The sequence below is a fragment of the Muscardinus avellanarius genome (assembly GCF_963383645.1).
Source record: "Muscardinus avellanarius genome assembly, chromosome: 19".
Lineage (NCBI taxonomy): Eukaryota > Metazoa > Chordata > Mammalia > Rodentia > Gliridae > Muscardinus > Muscardinus avellanarius.
The window spans coordinates 43592506-43604816 of NC_137805.1; the positions used below are offsets into that span (position 1 = coordinate 43592506).

General features: G+C 45.1%; 1 protein-coding gene and 1 pseudogene across 2 annotated transcripts; both read left to right on the forward strand.

Annotated features, from left to right (window-relative positions):
• Nucleotides 1-3484: 3484 nt before the first annotated feature.
• Nucleotides 3485-5904, forward strand: LOC308277357 (CMP-N-acetylneuraminate-beta-galactosamide-alpha-2,3-sialyltransferase 2-like; the record flags this gene model as incomplete). The annotated part of the gene is made up of 6 exons (XM_080716521.1): nucleotides 3485-3793; nucleotides 3931-4112; nucleotides 4195-4392; nucleotides 4533-4569; nucleotides 4665-4778; nucleotides 5635-5904. The coding sequence occupies 6 exons, from the start codon at nucleotides 3485-3487 to the stop codon at nucleotides 5902-5904; spliced, it is 1110 nt and encodes a 369-aa protein (XP_080572647.1).
• Nucleotides 5905-11116: 5212 nt separating this feature from the next.
• Nucleotides 11117-12124, forward strand: LOC308277358 (peptide-N(4)-(N-acetyl-beta-glucosaminyl)asparagine amidase-like; annotated as a pseudogene). The gene has a single exon. The product of its transcript is annotated as a peptide-N(4)-(N-acetyl-beta-glucosaminyl)asparagine amidase-like (transcript).
• Nucleotides 12125-12311: the final 187 nt, after the last annotated feature.

A 12311-nucleotide genomic window follows, 5' to 3' on the forward strand; every position in this document is an offset into this window, starting at 1 on the left:
CCAAGTGCGGGGATTAAAAGCGTGTGCCATCACGCCCAGGTTATTTCTGATTTTCTAACAGGGTCTTACTAAGTTGCAAAGGGCCTCACTTAAATACCTGAGGCTGGCCGTGAACCTGCGATCCTCCTGTCTCAGCCTCCCAAATTCTGGGATTACAAGTGTGAGATCCTGTTTCAAAATAAAGAATAGGGGCCGGGATGTAGCTCAGTGGCAAAGCGCCTGCTTTGCAGGTGTGGCACTCTGGGTTTGATCACCGGTTCCAAAAAAGACAAAAAAAAAAAAAAAAAAAAAAAGAATCCCTAAAAAAAATAAGCTAAGAAAATAAAGAATAAAAAATAGGGCCGGGGTGTAGCTCAGAGATAGACTGCCCTTGGTTCAATCCCCAGTAACCACACACAAAAAAAGTTATATATAGAACTAAGAGATTATCACTGAATTAAAAAAAATGAGTTGAAATGTCTTTAGTCATAGTAAAAACACCAATAAACAAGGTAATAACATTGGCTGATTAACATGGATGAATCGAAAGGGCAGTATGTTCAGTGAAATAAGCTAGGCATCAAAAGATATTTCATGACTTCTCTTAGGGAATGATACATGGGGAGTCTAAAAATTGATCTCATAGAACAGAAGCTGGGTGTGGTGGTACACGCTTGTAATCCCAGTATTTGAGAGGCAGGTTTGCAGCCAGCCTCAGCCGGTTAGTGAGGCCCTCCACAACTTAGTGAGATCTTGTTTCAGTATAAAGAATATAAACTGGGCGTGGTGGTGCACGCTTGTAATCCCCACATTTGGGAGGCTGAGACAGTAGGATCACAGTTCAAGGATAGCCTCAGCTACTTAGTGAGGCCCTTTGCAACTCAATTAGACCCTGTTTCAAAATAAAGACTAAAAAATAGGGCTTGGAGGTAGAATGCCCCTGGGTTCCATCCCCAGTACTGAAAAAAAAAAAAAAAAATCCTAGGATTGCAGATTTGAGGTCAGTGCATGATAACTTAGTGAGATCCTGTTTCAAACTAAAAAATAAAAAGGGCTTGGGATATAGCTCAGTGGTAGAGTGCCCCTGCATTCATTTCCTAGTACTATAGTTTTTTTTTTTTAATTATTTTTATGCCGGGCGTGGTGGTGCACACTTGTAATCCCTGCGCTTGGGAGGCTGAGACAGGAGGATCGTGCAGGTTCAAAGCCAGCCTCAGCTGGCTTAAGAGACCCTGTTTCCAAATAAAATATAAAATAGGTCTGGGAGTGTAGCCCGCATGTAGAAGGCCCCTGGGTTCCATCCCCAGTACCACTAAAAAATAAACAAAAATAAAACTTTATTTTTATTTTTTAATTTTTTGTGGTACTGGAGTTCCTGGAAGCCCTTCTACCTCCGGGCTACACTCCCAGACCTATTTTATTCATTTGGAAACAGGGTCTCTTAAACCAGCTGAGGCTGGCTTCGAACCTGTGCATCCTCCTGTCTCCGCCTCCCAAACGCAGGGATTACAAGTGTGCGCCACCACGCCCAGCATTTTTATTTTATTTTTTTCATGGTACTGGGGATTGAACCTAGTGGCATTATACCTCCAAGCTATATAACCAGCATTTTATTTTTATTTTTATTTTATTTTATTTATTTTGCGGGTTGGGGGATGGAACCCAGGGCATTCTACCACGGAGCTACACCCCCAGCCCTATTTTTTTTGTGTGTGTGTGGTACTGGGGGGTGGAACCCAGAGGCTTTCTACCTCCGGGCTATACTCACAGACCTTTTTTATATTTTATTTGGAAACAGGGTCTCACTAAGTTGCTGAGAGCCTCACGAAGTAGCTGAGGCTGGCTTCGAACCTGTGCGATCCTCCTGTTTCAGCCTCCCAAGCGCGGGGATTACAAGCGTGCGCCACTACGCCCAGCCAGCCCTATTTTCTATTCTTTATTTTGAAACAGGGTCTCACTAAATTGAGAGTCTCATGAAGTAGCCGAGGCTGTCTGTGAACCGCAATTCTCCTTTCTCAGCCTCCCGAATGCTGGGATTACAAGCGTGCATGACCATGCCCGACTATTTTAGTTTTTTTTTTGTTTGTTTGTTTTTGTTTGTTTGTTTTTGGTGGTACTGGGGTTCCTGGAAGCCCTTCTACCGGGGGGCTACACTCCCAGACCTATTTTATATTTTTGAAACAGGGTCTCTTACGCCAGCGGGGCTGGCTTTGAACCTGTGCGATCCTCCTGTCTCCGCCTCCCAAGCGCGGGGATTACAAGCGTGCGCCACCACACCCGGCTAGTTTTATTTTGAAACAGAGTCTCATTAGGTTGGTGAAAGTCTTACTACTTGCTGAACCTGTGATTCTCCTGTTTCAGCCTCCCAAGTACTGGGATTACAAGTGTGCAAAACCACATCTGCTCAAAGAACACGTAAAAGATCAACAAGTTGGGCATACTGGTGCACACCTGCAATCCCAGTATTTGGGAGGCTGAGACAGGAGGATCTCAAGTTTGCGGCTAGCCTCAGAAGCTTAGTGAGACCTTGTGAAACTTTGTGAGACCCTGTTTCAAAGTAAAATAATAAAACTGGTCTAGGGGGTTAGCTTGGAGGTAGAATGACCCTGGGTTCCAGCCCCAATGCCACAAAAACAAAAACAAAACCCTTTCTGGACAATGTGATTAAACAAAAAAATTAGGGGGGACATATATTTACATTGGTTACAGTTCTCAAAAAAGAAAAGTAATTGGGCGTGGTGGCACACACTTGTAATCCCAGCATTCAGGACGCTAAGACTGGAGGATCGCGGTTCGCGGACAGCCTCAGCCACTTAGTGAGGCCCTCTGCAACTCAGTGAGACCCAGTTTCAAAATAAAGAATAAAAAATAGGGCAGGGGGTGTAGCTCGGAGGTTGAATGACCCTGGGTTCCATCCCCAGACTCACAAAAAAAAAAAAAAAAAGAAAAGTCAACCCTGGAAGGTTTTAAGGGTTGAAGTTACCAAATAGTTACTTTGGTCAAGATGATAAATTCTCTGTGGCCCAAGATATTCTGAGCATCCTTATCCCCCTCTGGCTCCTGCCCGGCCCCTGCGGCCTTGACACCTGCACATCCTCTCTCCTTACCCTGCTGTCACTGGATTCTCAATGTTTCCCTGTCCTGTCTTTGGGGCTAAATGCCAAAGTAAAAGAGAGATCCTTGATCCTGAGTGCGTGGAGGAAGTCACAATGTGACCTCTGTGATGAAGTCCCTGGCACTGCCGGCCCGGGGGAGACCCAGATCCCTTTGAGGAGCCAACAGGACAGTCACTGCTCCGGTCTCTCCTCCCCTCCCCGTGGAGCCTCGGAGCCAGCTTCAGCACCTCTCTCTGTGATGAGCAGGTTGGTTGGGAGCCTGGGGCAACGTGTGGGGAGGTGTGATGTGGCGGTGAGATGATGGGGATGTCAGCCCCAGGGCCCCTCCTCTGCCATGCCAGGTGTCAGAGCCAATCTGCTGTCTCCCAGGGCTGCTGTCAGCGCCAGCAATGAAGATCCGGCGCTGGGGCACGTGTCTGGTGGCCGCCTTCATGCTCTCGTTGTATCTGATGACCTCGTTCCTGGGCCAGAAGCTGAGACTGGACAACCTCTATGACACGGACACAGTGTCCCCGAGGACCTGCCAGTGCATCCGAGACGCTTCCCGACGCTGTCTCTGCTTGTTTCAAGACCAGGAATGTTCCCGCTGCCTGCACACAGCTGGCGAATCTTCGTGGTTCGACAGATACTTTGAAAAGAACATTGAGCCCGTGGAGGGGCCAGAATTCCTGTCTTTTAATGCTCTGATATGGTGGCTGGTCAGTGCCTGCTTCTGCCCCTGCCCAACTCCCGCCATGCCCTGGGCTCTGGCCACCTTTCCCTCATTGCCCAGGCCCTAACCTACAGGTAGCAGGGGACCTGGAATAAGCCCTTAAACCCCTTCCTGTGTTCCTAGGGACTTCTGGACCACAAGTCAATGAAGGAGGGTCTGAGCAAGTCACTGAAGGAGGCACCTGCCACACAGCCCTCTAGTTGGGTGAGGCTCCGTTGCCGAACCTGTGCAGTGGTGGGAAACTCGAGGTCTCTGCTGGGCTCTGGTTTGGGCTACAGGATTAACCAGCATGCCATAGTGCTCAGGTACAGGGCAGGAGGCAGAGAATAGGAAGTCCAGGCCAAGCCTCCCTCCTCCTCCTGCTGAGCACCCTGCTCTCCTTCCCAGGATGAACCAGGCCCCTGTCCAAGGCTTTGAGAAAGATGTGGGGAACAGGACCACCATTCGAGTTATGCTGCCTGAGATGGCCAGAATGCAGGAGCCTGGCACCCAGCTGCTGCTGCAGCCATTGAATTCATCTGGCCTGCAGTGGGCCATGAGCATACTGCGTGAACATACCTATTCCTGGAAGCCGAAAAACCCTGGGTACGTCAGCGAGGGAGGGCAATCTAGGGAGTGCTGTGGGAACTACAAAGCGAGCCTCCTGAATGTCTAACGGAGGAGGCCTGCCAAGCCTGGGCTCTGTGTTAAGTGGCTAAAGTCTCCCCACCCTAATCACTTTTCAGATTCCAGATGATCCAGCCTACTGCTAAAACCGACCAGGTGAGGACCCAGGAAGGAAAAGTGCGAGGAGGAAGACATGGTCGCGGGAGTCCCTGGGGCAGGACTCTGAACAACGCCCCTTCTCCCGCCCACAGGTGCTCAGCCTCTCCTTCCTCAAGTATATCCAGGAACGTTGGCTGAAAAATCTGGGTCAGTATCCATCCTTGGGGTTTGTGACTCTGATTTATGCTTTGCACACCTGTGACCAGGTAAGACGACATCCGCAACCCACAGACCTTCATTCCTCTGCCACTAAAACTTTTTCTTTCTCTTTTTTTGGTACTGGGGATTGAACCCACGGGCATTCTACCTCTAAACCATACCCCCAGCCCTTTATATTTTATTTTAGAGTCTTGCTAAATTGCTGAGGCTGGCCTTGAACCAGCAATCCTCCTGTCTCAGCCTCTCAAGTACTGAGATTATAAGCATGAGCCACTATGCCCATCCACTAAAATTTTTTGTCTTCCCAAGGCCTTCCCCTTCCCCCTTGGTACTGGAGGTTGAACCCAGAGGCATTCTACATCCAAGCTGTGCCCCCAGCCCAGCCCTATTTTATTTTTAATTTAGAAACAGGGTCTCACTAGTTAAGTGAGATCCTCACTAAGTTGCTGAGGCTGTCCTTGAACCTGCGATTCCCTTGTCTTAGCCCTCCAAATACTGGGGTTACAGGGCATGCACCACCATGCCCCGCTGATTTTTGTTATCTCTACATTTTTCTGCCTGGCTTTCAATTACCTGTATGATATGACCCCTCCCAAGCTCTCCCACCCAGGGCTTCTTCCCCAGGCATACCAGCTGCCTTACGCCTTCACACACCTGGAATGTCCTTCTCGTCTCCTAATACGACGGGAAGAAGCTAGCTGATCCTCTCTTTCCTGGGCTCTGGGATCACTCTTGAGTCCATCTCCCCTAGACAAGGTGAACTCCTTCCTCCTGCCAGCCCCACGAGGAAACCTGTTCACTGGGGGTTGAGTGAAATTTGCTGAAGAAATGGCATGTGTGCGTGGACAGAATAGGATCCAGCCTGCTACCCCATAGCTAACTCTGTCTTATCCTGTCTCCCAGGTATCCGTGTTTGGTTTTGGGGCAGACGAGCTCAATAGGTGGTCCCATTACTGGGATGACAAATATTTGTACCTCGGCGTCACACAAAAATTCCCATCAGAAGACGAGATCATCTTTAAGCTGCAGTGTGAAGGGAAGGTTGCTATCTATGGCTCAGATGGTTACACTGGTGGCCCCAGGAAGCAGAAAGATAGCCAAAGGAATCTTGGTGTGGAAGAGCGGGGTTGGTCTTCAAGTAGACCTGATGGAGGTCACTCTGCTGGCTCATAGAGCCTTAGTTTATTTCTCTCACTGAATTCCCAGTGGCATTAAAGTGCTACATTCTGTTAACAGCAACTGTAGCACCATATGGCTCTTAGATTACATCTTATAAAAAAATAAAATTGAATGAAAACTGGGTAAAATTGAAAACAAATTACATGAACCTAACTGGGTATCAGTTTGATAAGAGAACTTCTAGAAAAATAATTATTTCAAATTCCTTTAGAGCGCTCTTCATTGACCAGGCATCCTTTGTAGGATATTTTCTTTTTTTTTTTTTTCTACCTCTGAGCAATACCCTCAGCCCTACTTTTTAGTCTTTATTGTGAAACAGGGTCTCACTGGGTTGCAAAGGTCATCACTAAGTAGTAGCTGAGGTTGGCTGTGAACCTGGGTCCTCCTGTCTCAGCCTCCCAAATGTTGGGATTACAAGTGTGCACCACCATGCCCGGCTTGTAGTATATTTTCTAATGACAAAAAAATTAAACTTCACTCAACAGGTTGAATTATAATATTAGTACTTTATTATTATTATTTGTGTTGATGAATAAACTCAGGGGCATTCAATCTTTGAGATACACCCTTAACCATATGTGTGTGTGTGTGTGTGTGTGTGTGTGTGTGTGTGTGTGTGTTTTATTTATTTGCAGTACTGGGGATGGAACCAGGGGCATTGTACCTCCAATCCTATATTTTAGTCTTTTTATTTGTTGAAACAGGGTCTCACTACGTAGCTAATCCTCCTGTTTCAGCCTCCAAGTACTGAGATTACAAGCATGAGCAACCATGTCTGGTTGCAAAGCATATGCATTATGGAAAAATACAATGGTAAGATTTACCATTGTAATCTTTTTTTTTTTTAAGTACTGGGGAATGGAACCTAGTGAGTTTTTTTTTTTTTTTTTTTTTGATACTGGGGATTGAACTCAAGACATTCTACCTCTGAGGTATAACCCCAGCCTTATTTATTTTTGAAACAGTCTTGCTAAGTTACCGAGAATCTCACTAAATTGCTGCGGCTGTCCTCAAACCTGCGATCCTCTTGTCTCATCCTCCCAATCCCAGTACTAGGATCACAGGCATGCATTACCCCATCTGTTTTTTTTGTGTTTTTTTTTTTTGTTTTCTTTTTTTACTCTTGAGACAGGATTTTGCTATGTTATTCGGGCTGGCCTTGAACTTGTGACCCTCCTGCCTCAACCTTTCAAGTAGTAGATTTTATTTTCCAAGTACTTCTTTTTCCACTAGAAGGTTCGTGGTCTGGACAAGAAAAGTACAAAGAAAATCTAAGCATCAAATTTGGTATATTGGGGCCGGGTGTGGTGGCCACATTTGTAATCCCAGCATTTGGGAGGCTGAGACAGGAGGATCGCAGTCTGAAGACAGGCTCCGCTACTACTTAGGGAGGTCCTTTGCAACTCAATGAGACCCTGTTTCAAAATAAAGAATAAAAAATAGGGGTAGAGGTGTCACTCAGAGGTAGAATGCCCCTGGGTTCCATCTCTAGCACTGCAAAAATAAATAAATAAATAAATAAAATAAATTGATATATTGGTTGAGTGTGGTAGTGCATTGTTGTAATTCCAGTACTTGGGAGGCTGAGACAGGAGGATTGCAGGTTCAAAGCCGGCTTTGTCAATTTAGTGAGGCTCTCAGCAACTTAGAAAGATCCTGTTTCCAAATAAAACATAAAATAGAGATCTCACACACACACAAAATAAAATACTTAGGAATAAACTTAAGCAAGGAGGTAAAAGATTTCTACAAAGAAAATTATAAAACATTGAAAAAAGAAATCGAAAATCTTAGAAGATGGAAATATCTTCCATGTTCATGGATAGCCAGAATAAATATCATTAAAATGGCCATCCTTCCAAAAGTGACCTACAGATTCAACACAATGCCCATTAAGCTACCAAGATCATTCCTCAGACACAGAAAAATCAGTGCTTAAATTTATTTGGAATAACAAAAAACCCAGAATAGCCAAAGTAGTTCTCAGCAACAAAAACCATGCAGGAGGAATCACAATACCTGACTTTAAACTATACTACAAAGCCATAGTAATAAAAACAGCATGGTACTGGCACAAAAGCAGATACATAGACCAATGGAGCAGAATAGAAGACCCAGAGCCAGGCGTGGTGGCACACGCTTGTAATCCCAGCATTTGGGAGGCTGAGACGGGAGGATCTTGGTTTGCGGACAGCCTCAGCTACTTAGTGAGGCCCTCCACAACTTAGTGAGACCCTGTTTCAAAATAAAGAATAAAAAATTGGGCAGGGGATGTAGCTCGGAGGTCAAATGCCCCTGGGTTCCATTCCCAGACCCACAAAAAAAAAAAAATTAAAAAATTAAAAAATAAAAGAAAAAAAGACCCAATTGATTTTTGACAAAGGGGCCAAAAACATACACTGGAAAAAAGATAGCCTGTTCAACAAATGGTGTTGGCAAAACTGGTTAACCATATGCAAAAAACTGGAAATTAATCCCACTTTCTCACCCTGCACAAGAGTCAATTCAAGATGGATCAAAGACTTGGAAATTAAACCAGAGACCTTGAAGCTCCTTGAAGAGGGCATAGGTCCAACACTGCAACACATAGGCACAGATAAACACTTTCTCAACAAGACCCCAAAGGCACAACAAATTAAAAGGTGAATCAATACGTGGGATTGCATGAAACTGAAAAGCTTCTGTTCTGCAAAGAAAACTGTCAAGACCCTCAACTGAGAGCCAACAGAATGGGAGATTTTTGCCACCTACATCTCTGATAGAGGACTAATATCTATAATATACAGAGAACTCAAAAAACTTAACACTAAAAAAAATCTAATAAAAATATGGGCAAGTGAACTAAATAGACACGAAAGAAGAAATTCAAATAGCCAATAAATGCATGAAAAATGCTCAACATCATTGGTAATCAGAGAGATGCAAATCAAAACTACCCTGGGATTTCACCTAACTCCAACTAGAATGGCAATCATTCAAAACACAACAAAAAATGCTGGCGAGGTTGTGGAGAAGTGGGAACCCTAAATCATTGTTGGTGGGATTGCAAATTAGTGCAACCACTTTGGAAAACAGTATGGAGAATCCTCAGAAGAATGGGAACAAATCTACCATTTGATCCAGCAATACCACTTCTGGGTATCTACCCCAAAGAAAAGAAACCAAACTACCAAGCTAATGCATGTGTATCTATGTTCATAGCTGCACAATTCACCATAGCCAAACTATGGAACCAGCCAAGATGTCCATCAACAGATGAATGGATTACAAAACTGTGGGATATGTACACAATGGAATTTTACTCAGCCATTAAAAAAAAACTCAATTACATCATTTTCAGAGAAATGGATGGAACTGGAGGACATCATGCTAAGTGAGATTAGTCAGTCACAAAAAATAAGAAATTAGATGCTTTCTCTAATATGTGAAAGCTAGGGAGAAATGGATCATAGGAGGAACTCTAGATGAAAAAGGAAATCCTATAGAGGAGCAAACAAGACAACCTAAATGAGGGGATAGGAGGAAGAAGGAAATTCTCTAAAACACACAATGTACTTAAACATATTGAAGTCAATTACTAAGCCAAGCATGGGAACAAGGGATGGGGAGGGAATGGGGTGAGAATTGGGTAGGGGCTAAATGAGTGATGTGTACATGAATGTCCACACAAGTTTCTTACCCCAATATGATGTATGAATATAATGCGCCAATAAAAAATTAAAAAAAAATAAAATAGAGCTGGGTGTGGTGGTGCAAGCTTGTAATCCCAGCACTTGGGAGACTGAGACAGGAAGATTGCACAGGTTGAAAGCCAGCCTCAGCTACTTACTGAGGCTCTCAGCAACTTAGTGAGACCCTGTTTCCAAATAAAGTGTAAAATAGGTCTGGGAGTATAGCCTAGAGGTAGAAAGGCCCCCGGATTCCATCCCCAGTAACACACACACACACACACACACACACACACACACACACACACACACACACACTAAATAGGTCTGGGAGTGTAGAAGGCTCCTAGGTTCCATCCCCAGTACCACACACATACACACACACAAAAAAAAAAAAAAAGAAAAGAAGCCAGGTGTGGTGGCGCACGCTTATAATCTCCATGCTTGGGAGGTCGAGACAGGAGGATCGTGCAGGTTCGAAGTTGCGCAGGTTCAAAGCCAGCCGCGCTGGCTTAAGAGACCCTGTTTCTAAATAAAAAAGGGTATAAAAATAGGGCTGGGAGTGTAACCCGGAGGTAAAAGGGTTTCCAGGAACCCCAGAACCACAAAAAAAAAAAAAAAAAGAAAGAAATGGAAAAAGAACCTAAAATAAAAACTTGGGACATTGCTGGATGTGGTGGTGCACACCTGTAATCCCAGTACTTGGGAAGCTCAGACAGGAGGACTGTAGGTTCAAGGCCAGCCTTGGCAACTCAGCAAGGCCCTCAGCAATTTAGCAGTACTCTGTTTCAAATAAAATAAATAATGAAGAGTTGGGGGTGGGATATCCCTGGGTTCAATCTCTAGCACCAAAAAGAAAAGAAACATTTTTGAGCGTCCAAAATAGTTATTGCTATGATTGAATCACAGTGAATATATTCCTGAGTCCACAATGATAGTCAAAGAGAAAGAAAATTTCACTTGAAATCCCAGTGTTCAGGAGGCTGAGACCAGAGGATTGTCCTTCACTCTGAAAACTGGTAATTAGAAGTGTGTGTGTGAGCCGGGCGTGGTGACGCATGCTTGGGAGGTTGAGACAGGAGGATCTGGGTTTGCGGCCAGCCTCAGTTACTTAGTGAGCCCCTCTGCAACTTAGTGAGACCCTGTTTCATAAATAAAGGAAAAAAAATCGGATGGGGGTGTAGGTCAGAAGTAGAATGCCCCTGGGTTCAATCTCCAGCACCATGGGAAAAAAAGTGTGTGTGTGTGTGTGTATGTAGTGGGAAGGCATGTGTATGTCTATAATACCAGTTGGAAGGCTGAAACAGGAGAATTGCAGGTTTGAGGACCTCAGTAGCAAGATATTCAGCAACTTAGTGAGACAATTAAAACCAAACAAGTAAGTCGGGTGTGGAGGTTGAGATAGGAAGATCGCAGGTTCATGGCCAGCCTCAGCTACCCAGTGAGGCCTTCCAAACTTAGACTCTATTTCAAAACTAAAGAATAAAATAGATTGCAGGCGGCGGCGCGAGGGGCGGCAACGCCAGCGGTGCTCGGGCATGGTGGCGGCGGTGCTGGGCAGCTCCCGGGGGGTGGCGTCCCGGCCGTGGCCGAGCTCTGCCAGAACACCCCAGAGACCTTCCTGGAGGCCTCCAAGCCGCTTCTCACCTACAACATCCTTAGAAACCCTAATGATGAAAAATACAGATCTATCCGGATTGGAAATGCAACTTCTTCTGCTAGACTCTTGCCTGTCAGAGGAGCGGTTGAATGTTTCTTTGAAATGGGCTTTGAAGAGGGAGAAACACATCTTATTTTTCCTAAAAAAAGCTTCAGTGGAACAGCTGCAAAAAATCCGTGACCTGATTGCCATGGAGAGAAGTAGCCGATTGGATGAATCGATTAAGAGCCTCAGAGTAGAATCAGCTCAACAACCCACAGGCAGGAGCCAGCTGCCTGCGACACGGTCTTCAGATACTAACGTGTTGACCCAGCGCACAGGGGACCGCCGAGGGCTGTCACTCCCCTCCTCAGTTCCAAAGATTATGGCTGATTCAGTCGTCGTAAGAATTCTTCAGTCCAATATTCAGCATGTACTACTCTGAAAATCCCGTTCTCCAGGAGAAGGCTTTGGCTTGTATTCCAGTCAAAGAACTAAAGAGGAAATCGCAAGAAAAGTTATCCAGAGCTAGAAAATTGGATAAAGGTTCTAATATAAGTGAGGAAGATTTTCTTTTGCTGGAGCTTTTGCACTGGTTTAAGGAGGAATTTTTTCCGTGAGTGAATACTGTTTTGTGCAGCAAATGTGGTGGGGAAACTGTGTCTAGGACTTAGTGGTTAACTCCCAACCATGAGGAGCTCAAGTGGGGCACAGACAACTTAGATCATTACTGCGACGCGTGCCAGTTCAGCAATCGGTTCCCAAGATGTAACCACCCTGAAAAACTTTTGGAGACGAGATGCGGACGGTGTGAATGGGCCAATTGTTTCACACTGTGCTGCCGAGCTCTGGGGTGTGAGCACGCTATGTTTGGGATTCCACAGGTACAGAAGGCTGTTTGCACTGAGGGAGGCACCGCTTCGCAGACTCGGGAGCTCAGGCCTTACTTTCTGGCCCTGCCAGTCTGAGTTTGCATTTGCCTTCTGTAAAATAACAGCAGTACTAACCTCAGGTTTTTTGAAGAAATCACAAGATTTTTCTAATATACCTAGTAATCTGTGCTACTTTGCACTCTCAATGTTCTTTCATTAACA